This window comes from Ricinus communis, chromosome 6 (assembly GCF_019578655.1).
Source record: "Ricinus communis isolate WT05 ecotype wild-type chromosome 6, ASM1957865v1, whole genome shotgun sequence".
NCBI lineage: Eukaryota > Viridiplantae > Streptophyta > Magnoliopsida > Malpighiales > Euphorbiaceae > Ricinus > Ricinus communis.
Window position 1 is genome coordinate 23,182,983 of NC_063261.1, and position 26,539 is coordinate 23,209,521.

General features: G+C 30.8%; 1 protein-coding gene across 1 annotated transcript; it reads right to left on the minus strand.

Moving 5' to 3' along the window:
- Positions 1 to 2,587: 2,587 nt before the first annotated feature.
- Positions 2,588 to 10,295, minus strand: LOC8258395 (zinc finger CCCH domain-containing protein 19). The gene is made up of 10 exons (XM_015726850.3): positions 9,004 to 10,295; positions 8,693 to 8,772; positions 8,102 to 8,289; positions 6,872 to 7,823; positions 6,626 to 6,753; positions 4,782 to 4,841; positions 4,646 to 4,696; positions 4,394 to 4,464; positions 3,662 to 3,816; positions 2,588 to 3,557 (listed from the first exon to the last, which is right to left on the minus strand). Exons 1-10 carry the CDS (start codon positions 10,104 to 10,106, stop codon positions 2,998 to 3,000), a joined length of 3,348 nt encoding a protein of 1,115 aa, XP_015582336.1. The 5' UTR covers positions 10,107 to 10,295; the 3' UTR covers positions 2,588 to 2,997.
- Positions 10,296 to 26,539: the final 16,244 nt, after the last annotated feature.

Sequence of the window (26,539 nt, forward strand, 5' to 3'; positions counted from 1 at the left end):
TTTTTTTTTTTAATTTTAAGTTTTATTGGTCGAGTTCTTTTACTATATTTTAACAACTATAATAACAATCAACAGAAGAAGATGTTGTTATTTCTAATTTAATTTTCTAAGTAAGCTGGTATAATTAAGTGACAAGTGACCGCGTACCTTGGAGCACATGAAAGTCTGGAATTCTCAATCTCATTTCATGAATTCATATGCTTTTAAAGGTTTTTGAAATTTTACAAAGTTATTTCATTGTCACATAGTTAGAACTCAAAAGGGTCATGCAAAGAAAATCAAAAGTTATTTATCATTTTTAATTTTTCATAAGAAACACAAACACTTTAAAAAATAGAATATTTATATCAATTTCGCATTCAACGTTAGCGGCAAAGTTTCGTATTATATTAGATTTTATTATTTATAATTTACGAACGTGATATAAATTTTTTTAAAATTTGATAAACATTCAAATTTAAATTTAAAATTTAAAATAAATTACTGAAATTTTTTTAAAATCTTTAAAGTCTAAAATTTGGCAAGTATTTAGAAGAATTCAGGGGTGTATGAAGGGTCCTCTATAACGGATTTTAGAAGATAATCACTTCCAGTCCAGTTTCTTTGGCAAGTTTTCTTGCTCTTATATTCTCCTTTCATCTAAGTGACCCAAAATGGGCACTTTGTTTAAATGAGTTCCAAGTGTTTATTGAGGAAGTTCCTCCTGATGCTCATCCTTATGTTGCTCCTGATGGTGTTCTTGAGCTCTGAGTGCTCTTTCAATGAAAGCAATTTTATTCTTCAAAAAAATAATAAAAAGATGTAATTAATTTAACTTAACCATTCTTGAGAGATTCGGATCTCACATTCAGCATAACCTATAATGTCTATTTTTTGACTTCTAAATTCATATTAAATAGTTGAAATTTTATAGAAGAAGTTTCTAAATTTCAAATTTCAAATGTGGATTGTTTAGTTGATCTTAAATCGAGATTGTACAATTTTTCATGTTAATTACAACATAATAACTAATCATCGAGTGATTTAGTTAGTATTCTTTAAAAAAAAGATTCAATTAAATTGAAATTTTCTTTTTTATTTATATTTAATATTAATTTTATTAATTTTATTTAATATTAATTTCAATCTTTTTTTATTATTTTAGTTAGTATTTTCACTAGTAAGAATTAATGAGTTTTGAGTTTAAGTTACCTTGTTTATCATCCACCAATATTGATATGAATTTATATCTTTTTTTTTGTTCATAAAAGATTTTATTTTTTGATTCGTAGGAGGCTCAATGTACCGTAATTTACATAATAAGAATAGTCATTTTTTTATATTCACTACACTGAGCAATAATTCATCTACCGAAGATGTGAAAGCTTAAATTCAAGATCTCCACCTTTTAAAGGCAAATACTCTTATTATTTGAATTAGATCTCAAATATAATTAATCATCTTATTATTGAGCCACCAAAAAATGTCTACTGTATATTGTGCTTATATGTATAAAAGTTTTTTCTGGACAAGCTTGACACTAGTGAGTAAAACTCCAAAAAAAAAAAAAAAAAAAAAATTGAATCAAACTGATAATTCAATTTGGTTCGATTTATGTTTTTGATAACTTCAATTTATTTAATTTCTATTTTTAAGAAATTAAATTTACTTTGGTTCAGTTTAGTTTTAAAGTGAAATTTTTTAACTTTTTTGGTTCTGTTATTTTGATTCAATTTAAAATTCAGTTTATATTTACAAAAAGATTAATTTATTGGATACGCATGATTCAGTTCAAATTTAAACTGTAATCTATGACTAGGGATTGACCACTAAATAATAATTGTAAATCAGCTATTTAACATAGAGTACCTTGGGGATTTCTTTAGGTAACGAAGTTACTTTTTAAATCTAAAGGATTCAAATGATATGACCCTATTGTCAGAAGCTGCAATTGCGCGCAGTGCAATTGGATTTGCAAGAGCTAAGTTATTATACAAACTGACAGCAAAAACGTTAACACAATCTTTATCCTCTCTGATATTCTTGAAGAAATGAAGGACTTTTGCTCGATTAAGGTTTCCTCAATACTCACAAATAAAAAAACCAGGCAATGTCAACCTACTCTCAGAATTCTCACAAATCAGAGTACGCTCAAATTGGCTCGCAGTGTGTCCTGTGTTTATACCACCGGGCTGATATTTTCTACAAATTTTATCCACAATCACAGCAAAAACAAGAGACCCATTGCTTAAATAACTAAAATGTACAAGATGAATCCCACGGGCCATGTGATATAAATAACTAAAATGCAGATATCTTTCAAGCAGTCAAAAACTCAAAATATGAACTCAACTTTTGAGTTCGATGAAAAAGATTTGCAAGGGGTCATCACAAAATATCTTAAGTATTTCATCAATGGTGCAGAGACAGTGAAACAACTGGTCTAGATTCTCCAAATCCTAAGGGCCAATGAGGAATCTCTTACTAAGAAATAAACCACAGAGCAATGCAGACACCATTTTTAGGGATTAGACGATCAACTTCATAGAGAGATGAACCCTCAAAGCAATAAGGAAATGATTATTTGGATCAAGAGAAGAGAGGGGCAGAAAAATAATAAGATCTGAGAGACACCTGTGTTTTATTGATCTGTGCAAGCAAGGTTACCTGAAATTACATTTTAACAACCGAAAAACCCCTATATGTAGTCAAAATACTCGACCCTAATCATAAATCCTAACCTAATAGGATAACGACAAGATCATAAATGAAGAAAAAAAAAATAAGATGATTAAAACTCCTAAACTAAATTGGGAATTTTAGCAGGCATCAACAACTCCCTTGCAAGTTCATTGTCACCATCACCATGGACAGTCCTATCATTATGCTCTGGCTTCAGGCCATGATCTTTCATCGCGTATAAAGAATTGCATCAGTACTCTTCCTGAACCCATGTTCCAATATTTTATCCTCAGTCATTACAGCCAGCTGTTTCTTTCACCAGGCACTCGACTACTGTTATGGCTTCTTAGGGACCCGGCCATCCAATGCATCAGTCAAAAGGATAGAGTCATCTTGCTTCTCGCCTGTCCTCCACACTCTGAAATGAGGAGGAAAATGCCCTTTGCTACTCCACTTGCGCAGTTGCACTATAGAAAATGGCCCTTGAATTTTTCCAGATGGATCTTGATAAAGCCACATTTTTTGTGTCTCAAAATCAGTATGAGATGCCTCTCTCCCTGAGGAAAGAGACGATGGTACAACGACTGATGCAACCCCAGCATGTGATTCAGATCTTATTGCTGCTCGACTACTCCAATCGCTAGTTACTAAGCCAGTAGGGCTTAACTGGCTCTTTGATGTACTCTGATTATTCAGCCCAAAAGCTCCCCCTCCCTGACTCCATCTAGATTCCCTATCCACATAAGGTGTCGTTATGTTTCTACTTTGCTCTGAGGCAGTAGCTAAATTCTTTTGTGCCCTGTTTCCTACATCATTTAGGTCACCATCTCTCATTGACGAATTGCGATCTAGAATCTTTCTGCCAAAACCAGTACTTCTTGGTCTTACATAGTCACCTGCAAATAAGATAGAGAAGTTATTACTGGCTAAACTTCCACAAGAGAAATTGTCAGAATTGCATATCACAATGGTTCTGCTTCTTTAAGTCATTACTAAGGACCTTGTTTAATCTCATCTGATTCTCCAGCCTCTTCTTCAGATTCATAACTTGGATCCATTTTTGGGTCGATGTGTACATCAGGAACCTCATGCAACCTTCGCTGACGTTCCTTCGGTGACTTCAAAAGATCTAATTTCTCTACACATTCTCTAAGCGTGCAACATGGTCAAGGAGGCAACATGTTTTCAACAGCCTTTCAGCATAATGTGATATTTTATCCCAGGCTAGCTTTGATTATCAAGAAGAGAAGGGAAGAACAAGATAGAAGGCACTGCAATGGATGCAATAACAGTAAGACCTTGAACCTCTAATGTATAATGTAACATGCATGTCAAAAATGCAACAAATCAATAAATAATAGGATAGTCTACAGCCAATCAATTCAAAGCATAGTACACAAACAAGTGAAGCCAGTATTAGGAAGTTGAGATATATAAGATGACAGCATAAAATATTACCAAATGCAACGAAAAGCCAAATTTCTTTCAGAAATATGTCCAGTTATCACCATCTCATTTTTCAATATGTGACCAATGATCCAGCTCAGCACCCTCGGGCCCGATTGCAAATTTTTATAGCATGTAATACATAAATTGAATCTTTGCCCCTGAAGAGAATTTGGTGAATACTCTACTGGGGCTAAATTGCTAATAAAACAGTGAATATCAGCAAACACAAGGGGAAAAATAATGCAACAAAGGGATCAAAATAATCCAATATAGAAAAGGATATTCCTTTCTACGCCCCGTTTCACTAGCTCGATCACGAAGATGATTAAGCCTTGCCATCTCTGCTTGGAGCCACTGAATCAGAAGAGTATGATCATGTACATGAGAAGCAGGTTTAGTAATCAAAAGAAACCAATATGAAACAACAATATCACCATCATAAATTAAATTAAATTTCTTTTGTTTAAGAACCTTAATTTAGTGTTTGAATTTTACATCATAATTATGTAATGGAACTATCATAACAGGAACTCACATCATTGACTTTGAATGGTTGAAGCGCCATTGCTTTCTCCTGAATCTCACCCTATAAACCAAGAAAATCTATTTTGGACGAGGGAGTAGATATAATAAAGCTTGACTGCAGAAATGAACATTTGGAAAATACTTACCACTGTCAACCGCTTGACAAGCCCGCATTTTATGCTCTGGCGCAAACGTCTGCATTCATCCTGGAAATGTTATTAGGAACTTAGTACATAAAAGCTGGAGTCAAAATTGTACATATAGTTTAACAAGCCTCCAAGTTACTACCTGATCAGGCAGTCCCTTGATTGCCAATATAAAAAGGTGAATTAAATGATACAGTCACTAGGTGAATTTAATGATATTAGAGTAGTCACTATGTTTTTTTTCACATGATATGAATCCAGAAGAGGAATACAACTGATACGCCTATTAATACTGGCAATAATACGTCTCCGTACTTTTAATTGCTTAGTCGAGATACCATGAATATAGTCAAGATTGACTAGGCACAAGGAAATAAGAAAACATCAGTGAAATTTTGCCAATATGACATAAAACTTTCAGAAGATTCATAATCATGTGAATCAGAGACGGCATCGTTCAAATTGGCGGTTTGTGAATAGAAATTAGCTAAAAACAAACAGGAAAAGGATTTGGTGCCCAACAAGTGCCCTCCATTGGAAAATTACAAGGACAGGAATAACAAGGATATTGAAGAAAGAAGAAATATGTAAACTGTTGCTCACTCAAGATGAGTGTCAAGAAAATGGGAACGCTAAGATGGATGACAAACAAGGACAGAAAGACTGCATGATGACTGCATTAAGAAACAGGTGAGAGTGGTTCCAATAGAAGAAAAGTTGAGAGTGGAGATGAGATGGTTTGATATTTAGGTTGTAGACCAACAGAAGCTCCTTCACAAAAGGTTGATATGGTGGGCGTAGTAAGGAAGGGGAAGTACACCTGAACTGACATGGAAAAAGGAGAAGCAAGAAAATCTCATGGTTTAAAATTTCTCAGAAGATGTAGCCAAAGCAATGTGGATGGCAAAAAGCCAACCCATTGGAACTAAGGCTTAGTTGACTTGAGTTGCTTACACTCGAGAACCTCTCAAGTAGCATGTAAATGAATTCAAACAAAATGCCCATTACTAGTCCAAATAATAGGATAAGTAATTGAAGCTATTTTATATATAAAAAAATAGATATAAACAGCATATGCAAGCAAGAATACTATGACATCTGATGACATAAAGTTATGGTTGAGGAAGATACAACCACTTGCTAGTCAACAAAGTACATCTCAGGCATAGCATTTTACCATTGTGAAACCAAAAGAATTCATGAAACCCGAAGTTCTGGGCTATGCTAACTTAAGGGTTTAAATAATGGCCCTCGCATGAAGGTTTTTGGCTTACTGTTACATAATAAGCTGTTAAATGACAGGTATGCAAGAATCACTAGTGAGATGATTTGCAGCCATAAAAACATGTTTGAGGCTGTTATACTGTATCCTTATGCTGGCTGAAGCCCACAAAAATATACTACTCACCTAGAAGCAAATTTAAGAAAGAAAAAAAGAATTAGAATAGCGATGACCATGACGGCATGACTATTATATTTTAGCTACAACACCTTAAAACAGCCACACTGACCAAGATTAAATCCATGATTCCCTGTAATGGCTTTTCATAGTTTAGTTCACTACAACATGTGATGTGCACAACTGTATGCCATGTGATTGTGTCTCTTGGAATTTGAACTTTGCAGAAGAAATTCCTAAACAGAAAAGGCTAACAATGCATAAATTGTAAGGAATTTCTATCTGCTTAACCCTAAATCTAAAATACATTTTATATTACATCTGAGAAATGCTCATAGTGGAGAACCAAAAAAAAAAAAAATCATTTCTTCGAACTATAAAGTCTGAAAGTAAGTATAACATTTGGAACTAGGAAAAAGAAAGATCTATTTGTGGTATTTCTTACCTCTAAAAATTCCTGATTTGAAATTCCATCAATTGATACAACCTCCTTCTTGTCCAAATTTAATATTTCAAGCATGAAATCAGTTGTTCTAGAGCCAACTTTATATGATTCATCCACCTTGCTAGTTCCTAAATTAAGAATCATAAAAAAAATCACAATGAAGATATGCTACAAAATACAAGGTTCAAAGATTTATTTAAGGAGTATTGCTTTTTCTTTTTCCTTTTATGAAAGACATATAAATACCTACAACCGGGACAAGCCTGTACATGTTCTGCTTCTGATCACCACCCGAAATCCTAATTCGCACAAATGACCCAACAACCATTTCATGAAACTTCCCAATATCATCCATTAGGTTCTCTATCAAATTACGCTTTAGGAACAACAAGTTGATGTTGTGAACATCAATTGCTGCATATTCTTCCGAATTAGAATTTATGCGTGATCTTCTCCCATCCATCTTTTTACTCTTTTTACGTCTTCTGTCATTACGACTATCACTACTTCCAGCAGCCTCTGCTTCACTACCACCAGCATCAGAAACTCCCATTCTCTCATCAGCTGGAGAATTTTCTTTGATAAGAAAGTGGTTTTCAACAAGCTTCAGCATTTCAAAATGCCCGACACGTGGCTGCCCAAACAGGTTTCTGAGTCTTGAATCACAAATAATTTGACTTTTCTTGCGAGGATCACGGAGATTGTTTCTCTTTACGTATTCTATTAAAAGAGCCTGGACATCAAACTGAGATGTCACAGATGTATCCCCATTTTTCATGTGAGCAAGAAACTCTAAAAGCTCCTTTGTTGCCCATGCTGTCCCTGTAGCCAAAGGAGTGACTTCATCAACATCAGAATCTTCCATGACTAGAGAGTTCTGCTTGTTGAGAACCTTTGCTTGATCCTTAGTTTTTCTTCTCTTAGAACGATTTGCCTCAACATTTCCACCATTGTCTAAAGAAAGGTCTTTCTCATCATCATGATTAAGTTCACCTGGAGATGCCTCCTTGGTAGCAACAATACCACCAGTCCCTTTCCCAGAATTCTTAGCTTTAGGTAGCTCATCTCCTTTCCATGGATTTTTAGCTTTACTTAGCTCATCTATTGTTATAGACAGCTTAGCTTTTAAGTCAATCCAGTAGTCTTTAAAGAGATACTCCCAACTAGTTTTGTCATCAAAATCCACTTGAACCTGCAACTGTTTATATGCAAGATAAAAATAAGTCTAAAAAATGACACAATTAGAAGGAAAACCAATTACTAGACATGAATCCACTCCCAGCTCCAGCCTTTAAAGACATGAATAACCAAGGTTTAACAGCAAATAAAGAATTTTGGAAAAAGAATTAGTTGAAGGAAACAATAATAACCTGCACTATAGTAGGGTACCAAAGAAAAATATTAAGTAATTCTATCTCCCATAATTTGACTCTCAGAAGACTAACTAACCAGCCAAAGAGAGAGAATATAACATACCGTTTCTGTATTTCCTGGTGAAATATTTTCGATCAGCATTATGGTTCTCATGCATGCTCCACAAAATCCTTTATTCCCTCTTAAGCACACATAATCAGCATCTTTGGTGCATCCTTTGCATAATGAGTATGCACAAGTATAGCACATAAAATGTGAAGCCTTCTGACAACTGCTACATATATGCCAGTCTGAAACATAAAGGGGAATGAAACTTTCGTTAAGATTGACTGTGACTACCACTAATCTTGAGAAATAAAATTGCAAGTTTGCAACGGAATAAAATTCAAATTGATGTGATAGACATTACAACCTATAGCTAGAAAGCAAAGCAATATACCCATACATTAAAAAGCAACATGCTAATATGCAGCACAAAATTTAAAAGTAGAAAAGAAACTCTCTTGTACATGCAAAATTAAGTTCATATTTGAACTAAAAGCCCATCTTCAGCATAAACCACCCAACACTGCCATGTAACTAATTTGATGTTATGGAATACTAGCATTCGGTGCAGAGAGTAGGCAGCTGAAATATGTCCAAAAATAATGAACTGAAATTTATGAAGAAAACAAGTGCTTCACTGAGACATACCACAATTCCATTTAGCCGTTGATTGAAAGAATGATTCATCTCTCTTGATACAAGCTGGATGGTATGCCTTAGGGCAACCCCTACCACAAATTAATCCAAAACAATTAAGCAAGTGAATAGCAAAAAGTGCAAGCAAAAAACTAAAACAGATATAAAGCCCTAAGCTTCCATTTGTACAAAAAAAAAAAAAAAAAAAAAAAAAAAAAGAAACTTCAAAACAACAACATCTAAGTCGTTAACATCATCTGAGAGCTAAAATGGAAAAAAAAAAGAGTCTCCCTAACCAGGCATAGCAGTAGTAGAAGGCTCACCGTCGATCACAAAGCACAAGGCTGCCACCATCATAACAAATAAAACAAACATCTTCCTCATCCTTTTTCTTCCTTGGAGGAGTAGGCTTAGTTTTCCCCAGAGTTCTGCCGCGTTTCTTCTTGGCCTTACTCACATCAGCAACACCATCCTCAGTTGCAACCTCCACATCCTCCATATTAACATCTAATCCTCCTCCTGTTTCTTCCGAACCAACAACCCCCGTCTCAGCATCAGCATCAGCATCAGCATCAACAGGAGAAGGAGGTTCAGCCAGTTGCGGATCATCATCATCCAATTCCTGAGTCTTCTCACATTGATCATCAATAGTCATACGGTCAGACTCTGCAGAATTATCAAAATCCTTCTCCTCTGCATCTTGTTCAATTCCACCTCTATCCTCCTCCTCCTTCAGTAACTCTAAGTCCCCCGCCTTCTCCTCCTCCTCTACCTGTAAATTGTCCTCCTCCTTCGATAATTGTAAATCATTCTCCTCCTGCAACTGTTGCTCCTTCTCCTCTTTCTCCTCCTCCTTTGGTGACTGTAAATCATTGTCTTCCTTCCCCAACTGTAAATCATCCTCCTTTGGTAATTGTAAATTATCATCCTCTTCCTTCTCCTTCGGTAATTGCACCTCTTTTGATAACTGTAAATTAAGCTCCTTTATTGGTAGCGGTAAATTATCCTTATCCTCCTTCTGCTTGGGTAATTGCTCCTCCTCCTCAGGTAACTGTAAATTATCGTTGAAATTAGCCTGCTCCTCCTTGTGTAATTGTAAATCCTCAGCAAGTATCTGTTGCTTCTCCTTCTCCTTCAATAACGTTACATCCTTCTCTTCCTCCTCCTCCTCCTTCGCTAAATCATCCTCCTTATCTAGATACTCCTCGCGTAACTGTAAATCATCCTCCTCCTCTTTGCCCAATTCTTTTTCCTTTTCGTTCTCCTTTTGCAACTCTAATTTTCCCTCCTCCGTTAACTGCTGGCCGCCCTCCGTCTCCTCTTCCTTCTGTAATTGATTATGTCCCTGCTCCTCCATTTCCGCTTCCTTCCGTAACTCTTGTTCTTGCTCCTCCTCCTCCTTCTGTTCTTCTTGTGGTTGTTCCATTTATTATCTAAATTTGATACTTCTAAAGATCACTATCTACTCTGCTTTCTTACTGTCTCACTTGTTACATTGATATCGCACCTGAAATCAACATTAAGATTTTTTTTTTTATTTAAAAAGAAACCCTAGATCTCTTATACTTGGGGAATTAATAAGCAACTGACGGGTCATTTGATTTTCCGCTTCCTTTTTCTGGATAAAGGATCCAATTGCCCCCTGATTTTGTGTCAAAGGGTCCAATAAGGCGAGTTTTAACTTTTTTAGCAAATAGGCCCAGAACTCTCAATTTAGAGGCTATTTAAACCCAAATGCTAAGTAAGGCACGTGTGTTGTGCAATATCTACTAAAAGGACTAGACGTTGTATTGCTAATATTCATCTTTTCTCTCTTTTCTTGCATATATTGGAAAGAATTAATTAAACTATTTTCCTTAACTTTTATTATCATCAATATCAACAACAATCGACCAACATAGCAAGCACCGTTTCAGAGTTCCTCAACGATTGCTAGCAAACTAGAAAGATAAAATCAATAAGTCATTCTTTTTCTGATCTCAACTAAGTATTGTTGCTATTAATACTATAATCGACTACCGTAATAGCCACCATTTCAATATTAGTTCGTTATCTTAAAGTTTCTTGATGATTTGGAGTCTATTGATAACACATAAGCTCAATATACTTTGAGTTCATCTTCAAAAAAATAGTTGACTCATATTTGAGTTTTATTAGTGATTTGCAACAAAGATCTATTTTTGTACTTGTATTTATTAAATTGAATCTCATAATTTGTATCCATATTTCTTATCTTTTATTCGTCCTATTTTTATTTTTATGTTATTTTTTCTAATTAGAAGAACGAGATTTATCTAAATATAAATATGAATTTAAAGATTACAAATTTATTTTATTTTTTGAATTCCTTAATAATATTGAAAGAATTTTATAGATTAGTAGTAGGGAGCAAAAAGTGATAGGAGATAAGTAACAATAGTTACAGTGAATAACAATAAAGTGACAATAATAGTAAAGAAAATAATAGAAATAGTGATCAAGAAATATGGTAGTGGCAAGAGTGAAGATAGGTAATAATTTTAAAATTTAATAAATTAATATAAAATATAACTTTAATAATATTTTATGGAAAGTGAGCTAAACATCCATTAATTTTTGGATTTATGGAGCCTCTAAATTGAAAGTTGTGCGATTATTTGTCCAAAAAGTTAGATTTGGCTTATTTGACCCACTACTACAAATTCAAGGGGCAAATGACCCTTTATTTTTCTTTTTTTAATTTAATGTGATTTTCATTGTTCTTTTTCTACGTTTTTTCCTTTGTCTTTAGTAATACAAGTGTCGCATGATGCTTATGGCTTTTTTCTTTTTAAACAAAAGACAAGAAGTTCTTATATTTGATAGATTTTTATCAACAATTTTGTTTTATTTGGATTTAAATTTATTAATATTAGTTAATTATCTAAATATCGTATGACTATTATTATTATTTTAATTATAAGATCATACTAATAAATATAATTTAATAAAATTTTTATATTTAATATTTATTTATAATATTCAAAAAATAATAACAAATTAATTATTTTTATATATTTTTAATTTTTACAATTTTAAAATTTTACTAATGCAATAATATAAATATTATTTAGATAATATTTATTAATAAATTTTAATATCATATAAATTAATATATCAATATAATTTATATTATTATTATTTAAAATTAAAATTTTATTATATAATAAATTATATAATATTAAAAATATAATTTAAGATATTATTTCTTGGAATTAAAATTATTATCTAATTACATAATTAATTTATTAATTAATATAATATTTTTAGAATAAAATTAGTATTATTATATGATTAGAAAACTATTTATTAGTTAATATAATATTAAAATATAATTAATATATTATTTTTTAAAATTATAGTTAGTGTTTTGTTAGAAATATAACTTATAAATTATAAAATTATACATAATTTTGAATTTGATGTGTTAAAAAAAGTAAGTACACATGTAAAAATAAAAGTTTTATGTATAAAAAACTAAGCATATATATTAAAAAGTTTTTAAATCTCAAAAATTAATATATTTATATATATATATATATATATATACAAACTAACAAGTTTCTGGTGTGCAGGATCCTCAAACGAGGCAAGCACAGAGTATACGCTTGTTAAATCTTAAATAAGAATGAAAGATAAGATGATAAACTTTATTAATAGATGAACAAATATACAAACTTTGAAAAGGAAAGCTTTAAACAAAAGAAATATAACTTACAAGAGGAATTGAATACAAGAGGAATGTGGTTTTCTCACTATCACCCTCACACTCTCTCTTTTCTCACTATATTTCTAATGGTATGACTTGAAGAATACAAGAGACTCTTGTTATTTTTCAGTCTGGTTTCTTATTTGGAAAACTCCTCTATTTATAGAGCTCTTCAGCCTTCAAGCCTCATAATTGAAGCTTTGGATGCTCTTCGTAATGGAGTGAGGGGCTCCACGTCTTTTGTAAGCTTTTGATAATGGAGTGAGAGGCTCTATGACTTTTACAGAAGTTGTCTGCCACGCTTGAGTGAAGAATCTTTTACTTTTTTAAAGAGTCTTTTGTCTTCTTTCTTTTCTTTTTAAATGACTCTTTTTTTATTATTATTATTGGGCATTTGGCCCATTATATAAATATTTTGGGCTGCCATTTCTGGTTTTCAACCTAAGGGCTTTACATATGTCATTTGATGGGCTTAAATATCCCAAAACAGTCATCTTCGTTCGAGTCACCATCTAGATCTATTGCTGCTGAACTGGTGCTAGAAGAGGAAAATGAAGCTTTAGATTTTCCTTTGGGAGAGGCGGTTTCCGACAACTGTTTGATCAATTGTAAGAAATCTTCTTATGTTTGAGCCGCCGCTAGCTTTGGAATAATGAAGGACTTCTGTGCCAGGAAAGTGGTCTCATTCTTTCGAGGTGGTGAAGCTATTCTTTGAAAGAAAACTTTGTACCATCTTTAGAGATAATTTTTCTTGGTGGTTAAATTTATCCTACCATTTGACTTTGAATCTTTGGGCAAGGATGATTTCTCCATCTGCTGCTTGGTTGAAATGGAAATACCATACACATACCCAGAGGAGAAAAAAGTTTGAACAAAATAGAAGTAAACGGAGAAAACGTCTTTCTATTTTGTTTGGTTTATAGTGGGCTTTGAATAGATTAAACAGAGGTAGAACGTCTGGAATTATGGTCTCAAGAACATTGCCATAAAAATTCCACCATTGTTTAAATCAATATGGGATCTTTGAAGTTTGGATTGAGCTTGTGTCGAAGTAGAAAAGCCAAGAATGGCTTTGTCCTTCGTTTTGAAGAAGAAAGGCATTAAACCAAGCTTGTTGGTAATCCCAATAGTTGAAAGAAGTGTTTAGGCTTGATGCGTAGGTTCTTTGGAGGGAAGTTGGAAAAGATCTTGATGAATGTAAATCCATTTCCCAATCTGAAGGGTGGAGGATTCTTTGTATGGTGCATGTGGAATATGCAGGGCCTTTATGGTCTTTGTGCTTTTTGAAGTGTTTGAACTTTGCAGAACTAGTTACCTCAAGGATAGACTGGTAGTAAGTTTGAGGCTTTGATATATTCGAGGCTTAAAATACCATCCTGGAGGGAAAATTTTTGAAATCAGTTTTGAGGGGCTTTCTGTACATAATCCTTCCTCAATAGTTAAAATGCTTTGAAAATTTTGCTTTTCTATATATTTATTGGATTTGAAAAGTTTTGTTTGTGACAAAACTATTTCTTGAGAGTTGGGCTTTGAAATACTTTGAGAGCTCTGAGATAGGTTTTGAGGAAAAATTTCTATATCAGGTTTTGAAAAAGGGATAGAAAGTATACTTTTGCCTTTGTTGGAAGAGGAGGATGTCTTTAGAGAGACTTCGGGGTGAAGTTGTATCATTTGCTTTGAATATTCTTCGACCCGTTTTAGAAATTCGGGATCTTGTTGTGCAAGCCACTCCTGAATTTGTAATTGTTGTTGGGCCGGATCTTCCTTGCTTTTGTCAATTTTTTCCTGGATAATTTCGGTCCAGGTTTTGATAGGCTTTGAAGAGGAGGGTAAAATATCCTTTTTTGGACTTTGAACAGGCTTTGAATTTGTTGTCGACTTTTCTTCTTTTGCTTTTGATTTTCTTGGCATTTTCACTCCTGTTTTTGAAGGAACTCTCTAGTTAGAAAGTCTGGAATTGAATTCGAATCTCCTCTTATATATTCGATTTCAAAATCAAAAACAGAAAGAATGGCTTGCCATCTGGCAAAAATCTGTTTTGAAGCTATGTTTTGAACATTTTTTTGTAAAACTTCTTTGGCGGATTTACAATCAATCCTTAAAAGAAATTTTTGGTTTAAAAGGTCGCTTTGAAATTTTGAAATGCACAAAACTATCGAAAGAATTTCTTTTTTAATAGTAGAATAATTTTTTTGTGTATCATTCCAGTGTGCAGAAGTAAACTGGACAATACATTCTTTGTTGTATTGAACTTGCTTAAGAATACCTCCATATCCTATATTTGATGCATCAATTTCAACAATTTTGAATGCAGATGGATCAGCTAGGTGTAAGCATGGTATTTCAGAAACTTGCTTTTTAATGCTTTGGATAATCTTTGTATGCTTATCAGTCCATGCAGGGGGTTTTTTCTTTAATCTATCATGGAGGGGCTTTGCTAGACAGTTCAAATTTGGATAAAAATCCATGACATAATTTAAACTACCAAGGAATCTTTGTAATTGAGTTTTTTCCAAAATTTTGTCTCGAAATTTTGAAGTAAAGGCTAGAGACCTTTCAACTGGGGTGATAGTTCCCCGGGAGATGTAGTGACCAAGAAATCTAATTTTTGTTTGGAATAAAGATATCTTGGATTTTGAAACCACTAAACCATTTTTCTTAACAACATAGAAAAATATCTCCAAGTGTTTGAAATGTTGCTTTAGAGAATTTGAAAATATCAACACATCGTCGATGTAGACAATGCAAAACTTTGAATAAGGATTGAAAATGTCATTCATGATTTTTTAAAATTCAGAAGGAGCATTTTTTAATCTGAAGGGCATTACATTCCATTCGTACTGGCTAAATGAGACTGTAAAAGCAGTTTTCTATCGGTCTTTAGGATGAATCTGGATTTGCCAAAATCCTGATTTCATATCAAACTTTGAAAAAATAAAAGCTGAATGAAGCTTTTGAAGATCTTTTTTGTTTGGAATTGGGTATCTAATCCACTTTAGAGCTTTATTCAATAGTTTGTAATTAATCACTAACCTAGGTGTTCCTCTTTCTATCTCATTATTTTTGTTGACATAGAAAGCTGCACACGACCAGGGGGATCTGGATTTAGTAATCAAACCCTTTTGCTCTAAATCTTTTATTTCTATTCTACAATGGCTTTCTAGGGTTGCATTCATTTGGATGGATCTTGCTTTGATAGAAATTTATTTATCACAAAAATCTTTTTCATATGGTAAATTTACCATATGCTGTTTTCTTCTCCAAAAGGCATTAGAAAGATCAGAACAAACTTCATTTTCAATCTTCTTTTATAAATCAAAGATTTTCCTTTGGACAAAATCATTTTGCATTTGACTTTGGATTCTTTTCAAACCCATATCTTGTTTTAAGTGGAAAAGCTGGGTTTGTTTTCCTTTAATCAAAGCATTTATCTCAAAATTATAAATTGAGTGGGCTTTTATAAAATTGAGATTTCTCTTCTTGGATTTTTCTATAAAAGGGAAAACAATCTTTGAATCTTTAGCTTTAAAAATGATATCAGCAGTAGTTACTTTGAAAGGAGTAATTAAATTGATAAAATGAGTCCTCAAAATAACTGTTTGCTGTAAATCCTTTGTAAGAACAAAAATATTTTTTAAAGCAATATTGTTATTTAGAATTGCAGTTTCAGTTTTACCCGCAATTCTAATCTTTGAACTATTGGCTGGGGTAAGCCTTTCTTTTGTTTCTTGATGATACCTTTTAGGAACCAGCTCATAATTGATACAATTGAGGTCTGCTCCTGTATCAAATAAAACGATAGTTTCTATTTGGAAATCACCAGGAAAAATGAGTTTTATTTGGATCAAATATTTTCTTGAGGTAATTTCTTTTAAAACATTAATGAAGTTTTCTGGAACATTTTCAGAAACCTCAAGATTTTGAAAATCATTTTCTTCTTCAGAATTAGAATCCCTATTCTGTTTGAGAATCAAGCTTTGGAGTAAAACAGAATCATTTTGTTGTTTTTCTTTCAAATCTTTGAGCTCTATTTTGATGGCTTTGATTTCTTTCTGAAGTTCTTGGATGGTAGGAAGAGGGTTTTTTAACTTTTTTCCTTTATCCAAGATCATAGTAAGATCATAAGTGTTCTTACTAGAAGAGGGGACAAGGATTTCAGTTTTTAAGATTTCTTTCAAAACTTGTTTTTGGATTTGGGGGTCATTAATATGCTTAACGGCTTCAAGAAGAGCTTCTTATTGCCTAGTGAGCATATTAATATTCTTTGGAATATCATCACAATTTGATTTAGAATAATCGGATGAGGTTTTGATTTCATCAATTTGAAACTCTTCCTCACTATTCGAAAATTCTAATTCAGAGGAATCAACAAGAAGGGCTGAAATTTTGCTCAAAATTTCATCTTCTATTTGGAGCTCAAGAAGTTTTTTAAAAAACTTGCAATACTTTGAAGTATGACCCTTTTTGCCACATTTATAGCAAGTAATTTTGCTAAAATCATTTTTGGAATTTTGTTTTGGAAATTTAGAAGATGATGGCTTTTTGTAGAAATTCTCTTTATTTTTTGGAGTTCTCCTATTTTTGAAAAGTCATTTTTTCTTAAAAGATTTGGAAAAATCTTCTTTGCATTTTCCTTTGCAGGTAGGGGAAGGCTCTATGGGATTATACTCAAACTGGTTGCAAAAACTACCTAGTTCTTACATAGTCTTCTTCATTTTCCATTTGAGTTGTCTTTGAAGTTTAAGGTCATGGCAAATCTTCAATCCTTCTTTTTGGGTAAGGCTAACTAATTCACCATAAGTGTAGAAATCATAAGGGATCTGGCCATTATGGGCTTCTCTTTCACCTAGTATCTTAGGTAAACCAGCTAAGAATTTTTCTTTCCAGAAAGGTTGGTTTGAATCTTCCCTAAGCATGACTCTGGTCAGGAAGGTATCTTTATAAGCTTGGAAATTGCTAAGCTTTTTACAGGTTAGATTGCTAAAGAGCTCAGCATTCTTATCTTTTAGAAGAGAATGATCTCCTATGAAGTGGAGGAAAATCGTCGAGATTAAGGTTGACACAACATCCTTAATAGGATTTCCTAGCTCATCTAAGATGGGGTCCTTTCTATGGTGGTTTGGATGGCACCTAGGATTTGGAGCTGTTGTGCTTGTGTGAGATGGTAATCCCACCATCCTTTAAGCTGGCTAGAAAATCCAGCTATAAGGAGTTCAGCAATGGCTCTATCAGAGGTACCACTTTGAGTTTTATAGGCATTGGCTGGCATGGTCATCTATTGTAAGAGACTAAGAATGTTGTATTCTGACATTCCATTTATATTCCATTCATAGATGGAAGAGGCATTGAATCTAGATTGGGTTAGGATATTATTCCTATTTTCTATTCCTAGATCTGGGGCAGTATTCCTAAAAGTATGCTAGGTCAATCTAGGGGCTTGCCATCCCAATCTGTTAATGTTGGAGGGTTTTTCAGTGACACTTTCAAGCTCTAAATCATTGGATTCGTTGTATTGGGCTTGATCTATAGCATTGATATTTCTACTGCTTTGAGGAGTATCTGGCACTAGATTTTTGGAGGACTCAGAAGTGGCTAATTTGCTAAGCTGTTCCCTGACTACTCTAGCAAACTCAGTTTGCTTCTGAAATTGATCTTGGCTAGACTTTGAGATTTGGTAGGATTTGAAGACTGAATTTTTAAGCTTTTCTGATTGGCTTACCTCTTTTGGATGATCAGTGTTGGGGATTGCAAAGGTGAAGACTACAAGAGGTTTTTGGATCTGGCTTTCTATCCTAACAAGCTGCTTCCCTATTATGTTAAGATAGGTATTCGAGAAATTGTTCTACTGAACAATATTCTTGATATTTTTCTCAAGATCTTCTCCTATTAATTTGTAAGGTGTAGCCTCTATTTCATTCTCTCCATAAGGAATGGTTATTTTCCTAAGAGGAGGATGTTCAGACTGGATGGTTTGGTTTTTCCCGACCTTCCACTCTGGAGTCTTGTTTCTTACAGTAACAGGACTAATAAGCTTTTCTTTGAAAGGATAAAGAATACTATTTTCTTTGCAATAAATCTGGAACCAATCAAAAAATTTGATTTGGATCTTATTTTTTATGCAAAATTGATAGTATTTCTCTTGAATACTGTCTTTTTCTTGTAAAAAATGCTTAAAAAACCAAAGTTTTTTAGAATGATTTTTCTTTGAATAGAAATCTTCATGTAAAAGCTTTTTATTGATTTGAAATTTTTTTAAAATCATGCTGATTTCTGCTTCTAGATTTTGTGTTATTGCAGATGGTGATGGTGAAGAGGGGGTAGAGACGGTCTCTATATCATCATCATCTTACTTTGGTTCATTGTAGACGGGTCTGGAGATATTGCTTTAGTAATCAACATTCTGTAATATAGTGTTTGAGCTTGGTATATCAGATGTTGAAAATCTTGGTTGTGTTTGAGATGGAGTTGGTTCTTTGTAAGGAGCATAAATAACATAAGATATTTTTGATACCCTTCCAATATCTATGGTCGATGTTAAAGAATCATCATCAGAAAATCTAGAAGAGGTTGATTTCCTGTTGAATGTAAGCTTTACTTTTCCATCTGAAAACTAGGTTATGTTTTTGAGGTTTGTATTTGGCTCTGTTTGCTTTGGTGATTCAGGTTGGGTTGCACCTTCAAGGATCCATTCTTCTGGAAGAGTTATATCTTTCCATTGAATGGTTTTTGGAATAGTTGCATTGGATATGGAAAGATCTGTTTGGAGAAAAAAGGTTTCTCCTTTTGGTGAATGGAGCTTGTGTTTCGAACTAAAAGCAGAAATCATGGCTTTGTAATGTATTCTGAAAATCAATGCTATCGGAATAAATCCTTCAAGCATTTTGTAATTATGTGTCTTTATTTGAAGAACAATGCTTTTTAAAATATTTTTATCATTTAAGGAAATTATAATGTTTGGAAAACAATTGAAGGAAAATGGTCATTTATTTAGGCTTGACTCAACAGTTCCTAATAAAGAATCATAGAAATTTGTAAACCTAGCATCTCTAAGGACTGCTAAGATGGAAGTATCTAAACCTTCTCTGGTAAGGGGCTTTATTCCTACCTGGACAAGGCCTATATGAATATACTTATAATCTTTTTCTTTATGCTTCTGGAGGGTCTTTGGATTCAGAAGATAAATTTCTTCAAAAGGCTTTGAAATTTGAATATCTCTTTCTTCAGTTTTGATAGTAAAATCAGTTTTAAAGAGAGAAAACTTTGAAAACTCATAGATTTGCTTCTTTTGAACCTTGGGTATTTTCCAATCATCAATATGCTTTGAAAAATCTTCAATAGTGATTTCCTCACTATTTACTAATCATTTATACCTTGAAGACTCAGAGGTAGAAGAGTTTGAGAAAGAAGAAGATCTACAGAAAAAAGGTTCTAAATTCATTTTAAAATAAATCAAGATAACTTTCTAAACAAACATGAACCAAGCCACCAGATTTGCTGCCCTTACACCAGACGGGACTTACTACTGTGCATAAATGAACAAGTTTGTTTATATATATATATATATATATATATATATATATGATATTAGATTATTTATTCTAAATATTTATTTGAGGATTTTCTTATTTGTTATTTTTCTATTTAGTATTATACCTTTTTCTATTATATTATATATAATATATGATAGCTAGACTCAAATTTCAAAATTTGATTTAATTCATTTAAACTTGATTTGAATTAAAAATTAACTACTGGAACCTAATAAGTTTAAAAATTAAAAAAAAAGTTCGAATATGAAATAAAGACTTATAACGACCTAAATTTAAAGTGCACGAGTCCAAAAATACTTAAACTAGATACTACCTTAAGGGTTGAAATTAAGATAATCCCCACAACTAAAATGATTAAAATTTATATCGTTGTTATTTTTTCGATTATAAAATTAAGTTAATATATATAATTTAATAATTTTTTAATATTTATTATTAATTTATAATATTTTAAAAATAATAGCAAACTAACTATTTTTAGATTTTTTTAATTTTTTTAAAATTATAAAAATTTTATTTTGCAGTAATATGAAAATTATTTTAAAAATTTATACTATCAATTATATTGATATTACTATTTTCTAAGAATAAAATTTATTATATAATAAAAACTTTATTTATTATTAAATATAATATTAAAAATATAATTTAAAATGTTATTTTATTATTATGTAATTACAAAACTAATTAATTAATTAATATAATATTAAAATATAATTAATATAATATATTTTAGGATATAATTAAAATCATTATCTGAAAAAAAACTATTTATTAATTAATATAATATTAAAATATAATTAATATGTTATATCTTAGAATTAGAGTCGATGTTTAATTAGAAATGTAATTTATAAATTAATAAATTAATAGAAAAATTATAAAATTACACATAAATTTGAATCTTATATGTCAAAATAAAAAAAAATTATGTAACAAAAATTAAATATATATGTCAATAAAATTTTAAATTTCAAAAGTTTATATATATAGATAGATTAGTATGATATAAAACTTAAAATGACTCCAAATAGTCCTATATAACAGCTATTTCACAACAAATTGTTTGAAAATTAGAGTTATCATATTTAAGAGATGAATTTTTTTCATAGAAACAAACTTGTTGATACAATTTATAAAGATAGAGCATAAGTCATATTACTTTTTATAATTTATAGAAAGAGTACAATAAGAGAGGTGAGTAAAAATACCATAAATTGAAAATTAAAAAAAAAAAAAGAAAATGAAAATGACGATATGTATATATGTGGGAATAAAGGACTAAAGTGTGTAAATTAAATTGGGATGAACTCAATTTTTATTTTTTTTATTTTTATTTAATCTAATAAAACTTGATAAGTTAACTCGATAATTAAACTGAAATTTAAGACAACCCAACATATGAAACAACCTAAATCTAAAATAATTGGATGAAAAGTTATTCGAAACTGAAATAATTTCTAAAGGAAACAACTCAGACTGGTCAAGCAATTTGAACCTACAACAACTTAAAACTGAAATGAATTAGAACTAAAAATGATTAACTTGAAATAACTTGAAATCCAAATTGATATAAATTCTAAATGATTTGAAATCAAAAATTTATGTGGAATGCTATTGTATATGCATGCATCTAACAATGTAGGTACAAAAGTATTCTGAGGAGGAGACTTAATATAGATCCTATTATTAGGCATCTATCTTGTTTGAAGTAGTTGGCCAATCCAAAGGATAGTCGTATTAAAATCAGTCCAAGTAGGTTAAGTTGTCTATTAGATGTCTTATAAATGGATAACCGCAATATTTCAAACTTTTATATAATTACACATTATAAAAAGCAATATCTTTTTTTCAAAAGTGGATTTTATGCACTCAAGTTAATTCTTGTATTTTGAGAAAATTGTCTCTGAACATTTATTTGATACCTTTAAGGTATCTAACTGCTTTTTCTCACACACTTGGACAACTCACACATATGCTCGAATGATTTTATTTCTTTCAATGAAGTAATAGTAACATTGCATATTGTAAAGCGGATTGTCTGTCAAATCACAACTTTTTGTGATAGCTTTCTGCAGAACTTAGACAAAAAGTTACAGCTTTTCAGAAGCCTAACTTTTCAACTGTTAAAATTTTCAAATTACATCTTACAACAGCTATTTTTTGTTGCCTATAAGTACAAACCTCAGTTCACTAAATCAATAAGGAAAGAATAGCATTTAACTCAAACTCTCAAGAATTGAAAAATACCTATTACATCTTTTCATCTTCTACTTTCATTCTTGTATAGTTTATACTAATTGCTTTCCAAAAACAGATTTTCTTGCATCAAATTTGTACTTGATCCATCTAAGAGTTCTATAATTTTATCTTATTTTTTTTAAAGTTAATATCCCTTATAAGGTCTCTAAGCACCTAAGATAAAGCTTGTTGTCATTGTATAGATGACACAGTCTGCCATTGAGAGTTTGTGGGAGGCCCATTTGCATATACCGGAGCAAGTGAAAAGTTAGTAGAAGTCTAATAATTTATGTGGGTTAGTCAGAGTGAGGATAACTTAAATACTGGATAAGGTGTCCATTTATCAAAACCTTGTAAGGCTTGATCTCTAGCTATTAATATAATCAATTAGTGGAGATGATCTTAAGGCGCGATTTTTAAGGACTTGTTGTAGGTCTTAGTACCAAACTAGAATAAATCATAATGTTAATTCTTTTTTACTCTAGCAATGAAATATGTATTTGATAGATCCATATCCCCTAATAACTACCTATTATGAAAAACAAGAAAGAAGTTATTAGAAAGACATTTGACTAGTTTGAAATTTGCATAAATTATTTAAAGCATTGCATACTTTTATTTATCATATCAAAAGAATTTCATGGGATGTGTTTTAATTCAAAGTAGTTGAGGTATTCATTATAATAGTTAGATTGTAGGTGTTTGATAGAGTGTTTTTCAGCATAATTCGATATATATGCAATTTGTTTCAGACATCTAATAGAACTCATATGCAATCTTTTTATGTAATTAATCTGATAATTGCATTATTAGTATAAAATATCAATATTGAAATTCTTAACTGATCATACCACTTGATTACACTTTTAAGACTTCTGCTTAAAGGAGAACAAAAAATAGCTCAACAATTTTGAGAAATATCTATTTCACACTTCTAAAAATTACATACCTCAACATAAAATAACCTAAAACCTGAATGGCCTAACTCGAAATGGACTTAATTGGCTCATTCCCTATCGCTTACATTATGGTTTATTACTAATGTATCATATTTTGGTCCTTAATGAACTCAATCGTGAACGTGCTAAAGATTGTGGGTATCTACCCTTGCGCTTATTTGATTAGTGAAAACTACTCACTTAATCTATTGTCCTCAATTTTTTTATTGGATTTTTGTTTTAAACTTTCTTTGTATGTTTTTTTCAATTTGTATATTTAGATTCTCTTCAATGGAGCTTAAGAAATAATTTTTAGGTACAACTTTTACTTTTTAGTTATATTTAAGATAATAATTGATTTTAATTCTTTTATTTTATATTTTTCTTTATTCCCGTCACAAATTATTTTAAATATGTTTAGTATTTTTTAGTTTTTTCTTGTAAGTTTAATTTTATTGTGTTTATATTGTTATGAATTATGATTTTTCGTTTATGGAGGTGATTTGGTATTACGTTTTGAAATTAACTTTTTTCTCCTTTTTTATGGGAGTAATGAAGAGATTGAGTTTAATATTTAGACAATTATATTTGTATGAATATGTAGGTAAGATTGATTTATCGAATTATACTATACAACTACTATGTTGTTTAGGGACTAGCATTTATAGTCTCCAAATGGTCGTTGTATTGATTTGGTGAGTATTTAGAAACTACATATGGTAGTCACTAAACAAGTGTTGTTTTTATAGTGTATATGATTAAAAAATGTTAAATAAAAAAAAATTATAAAAAGAAATTATTTATACTCCTTAATTGAAGTTAATTTCAACTTTATATTAAGATGTATTTATTAATATATACCAATCAGCAAAATTTTATTTTTTTTCCTAAAAGAAGAACCAGTCGTAGTCTCAAATAAATAACACTTAGTCCAAATTAATTTACCAAACTTTTTATAAAAAGAATATCCTAATTTCAATCTTATTCGTCTCTCTACTCTTTTTCTCTCTTATTGTTCTTCACCAACATCTTTTTCCTTTTGGCCACCACCAATCATCTTTAGATTGACGGTGGTTCCTTCTTTTTTAATTTATATCATTATTTTTTAATCAATAAATATAGATTTTTTAGATCTATTAATATTTTATTTCTTTATTATTAGGATTTCTTGATTTCTCTTTTACAGAGTTTTTTGTTTTCTTTTTTGAGATTTTGATTTCCTTTATAGAGCTTTGGATTATACTCTTTGTGGGATTTGAATCTTTTTTTTTTATTGACATTCTCACAATCAGACCCATTTAAAGACCAAAAAGATAATTTGTGATTAAAATAACTATTGAGTGAAATATACAGATCGCCAAGTTGTAAATTAAAAGAGCTCTTCTAACGCAATTGAATAATATAAACACAAGTTTTTACTATTTCAGTCAAAAAAAATATTTTGTACTTCTTGATTATAGTGATTTTTATTTTTATTATTGATCAAGTTATATTTTTTATTTTCTAATGAATAGAAGAGTCACAATTTTTATAAAAAGACAAACAGATATCCTAGAAATTACATGCTTTTAAACTCAGACTTTGCCAAACTAGTAATGTTAATTAGGCTATTAAAATCCAAGCCAATTGACTTTTGTTAATTTTATTAGTTCATTTTTCATTTTTGAATTTAGTAGTCAAACTTTTCTTATTCAATTGTTTTTTTCTTTAGTGCATATAGAATTATTAATAAGGATGGATCGCTGAGATTTGAACTTCTAATGTCCTTGGTCATTCTCAATCAATAAATTAAAAAAATAATAATTTATAATCTAGCTAGAGTGGTAAGTACAACTTGATCCCCCTTTTACAGCCAAGACTCCAAGAAAACTATATTTTGTTCTAAATTTTTGAGTTTCATGTGAAAGAAATTTTTTTTTTATTCGACACCTTTTGGCACATGGCCATCTCACGTTCTTCACCTTACGGCAAGGCTTGGCACACGCTTATGTTGTGTTCTTACAATTTCTTTGATTCGGGCCAAAATAGTCACGGTTTCAAGAACGCTCATATAATACCCATGCGTCATACTATTCAAAATCCAGAGACAGACACGGCTTCTAGCATGTCCGTGTGTCAAGCCATATTTTCTGATTCTTCTTCTAGAATGCAACATGGGTACAAACATGCTCATGTTAAGCCATAATATAACTTTTCATGGTCATTTATGGTTCTTTTCTAATTTTTCCTATAAAAAAAATTTATTAAAATTAAATACAAATTCCTAAATAAATCAAAAGTAAATAAAATACTAGAATAATAGTATAACTTAAATAAAGTCCTAATTAAATCTAAATTCTTCCTAATTAATATAACTATTTATTCAAAATTTATTAAAATTCAACTAAAAAATATGTGTGAAATTACACACAACAGTCATACTCAATCAATAAATAAAAAATAATAATTCATAATTTAGCTAGAATGGTAAGAGCATATTCTTTTAATAAATAGAGATTTTGAGTTAAATTTTTATCTCTATACTAATAAATTATTATTTTTATGATGGGTATAAAAATATAATTTTTAATATATAATCCACAGTTTATTAAAAAGATTTAAATTAAAAAACTAAAAATTCAGTAACATAATTTATAATAATACATAGCTAACTCAAGAAGAGTTACGAGTGACTTAGTTACCAAGTCTGAGGAATCTCAACTCCTCAACTTTGCCGTTTATTAATTTTAATCTATTTTTTAACTTCAAATTAGTCATTTTTATAAATATTATATTTAGTTAAAATTAATAAAATTTATTTATTAAGTTTAAAATTTTTATATTTTGTTTGAAATAAAAATTAATTTGATATTTAAAATAATTAAATATATAAAATTAGTTGTAGCTGAACTATATTCTAATTAAAATTTTTAAATGAATTTTATATTAGTAAGTTTAAATATTTTATAATATTAAAATATTATTTTTAACTTTACTTTTTTAATTTAATTTTTTAAATAAATTTGAACCGAACATATATTATAACAATATCAAGAAAAGAATGAAAAGGAAAAGAAAAAGTGAAGAAAACGAACCTGGGCCAATCAAATTGATGATCAATTCAACCGAAAGATAAGTCTATGCCCTTTTTGTGGGCCTGATAGTCCGAGGTTGTTTGTAACAGTTCAAGGTTTGTGTGACAATGTCCATGTCTTAATTGGTACTGACGACAGACTATCTCTTTCCATCATTTGGTTAGTAGTTTGTTTATTTAGTGGAGATGCAATGATTATGAATTTCGTAATAAAAATAATCATTCTTTTATTGTATTAAGCTGTAGAATGAATGTAAAAATCATCTATATTTTATTTGAATTGCCAAAAAATAAAAGAGGATAAAAATTAAAAAAAAAACTTAAAAAGTT

Excerpts from the sequence above, each read along its gene's own strand:
- LOC8258395 (XM_015726850.3), bottom strand. The coding sequence starts at position 10,106 with ATGGAACAACCACAAGAAGAACAGAAGGAGGAGGAGGAGCAAGAACAA. Across the intron at positions 7,824-8,101 it reads CACCAGGAAATACAGAAACG|TTGCAGGTTCAAGTGGATTT; the intron begins GTATGTTATATT and ends GCATATAAACAG. Across the intron at positions 4,842-6,625 it reads CAAATCAGGAATTTTTAGAG|GATGAATGCAGACGTTTGCG; the intron begins GTAAGAAATACC and ends TAACATTTCCAG.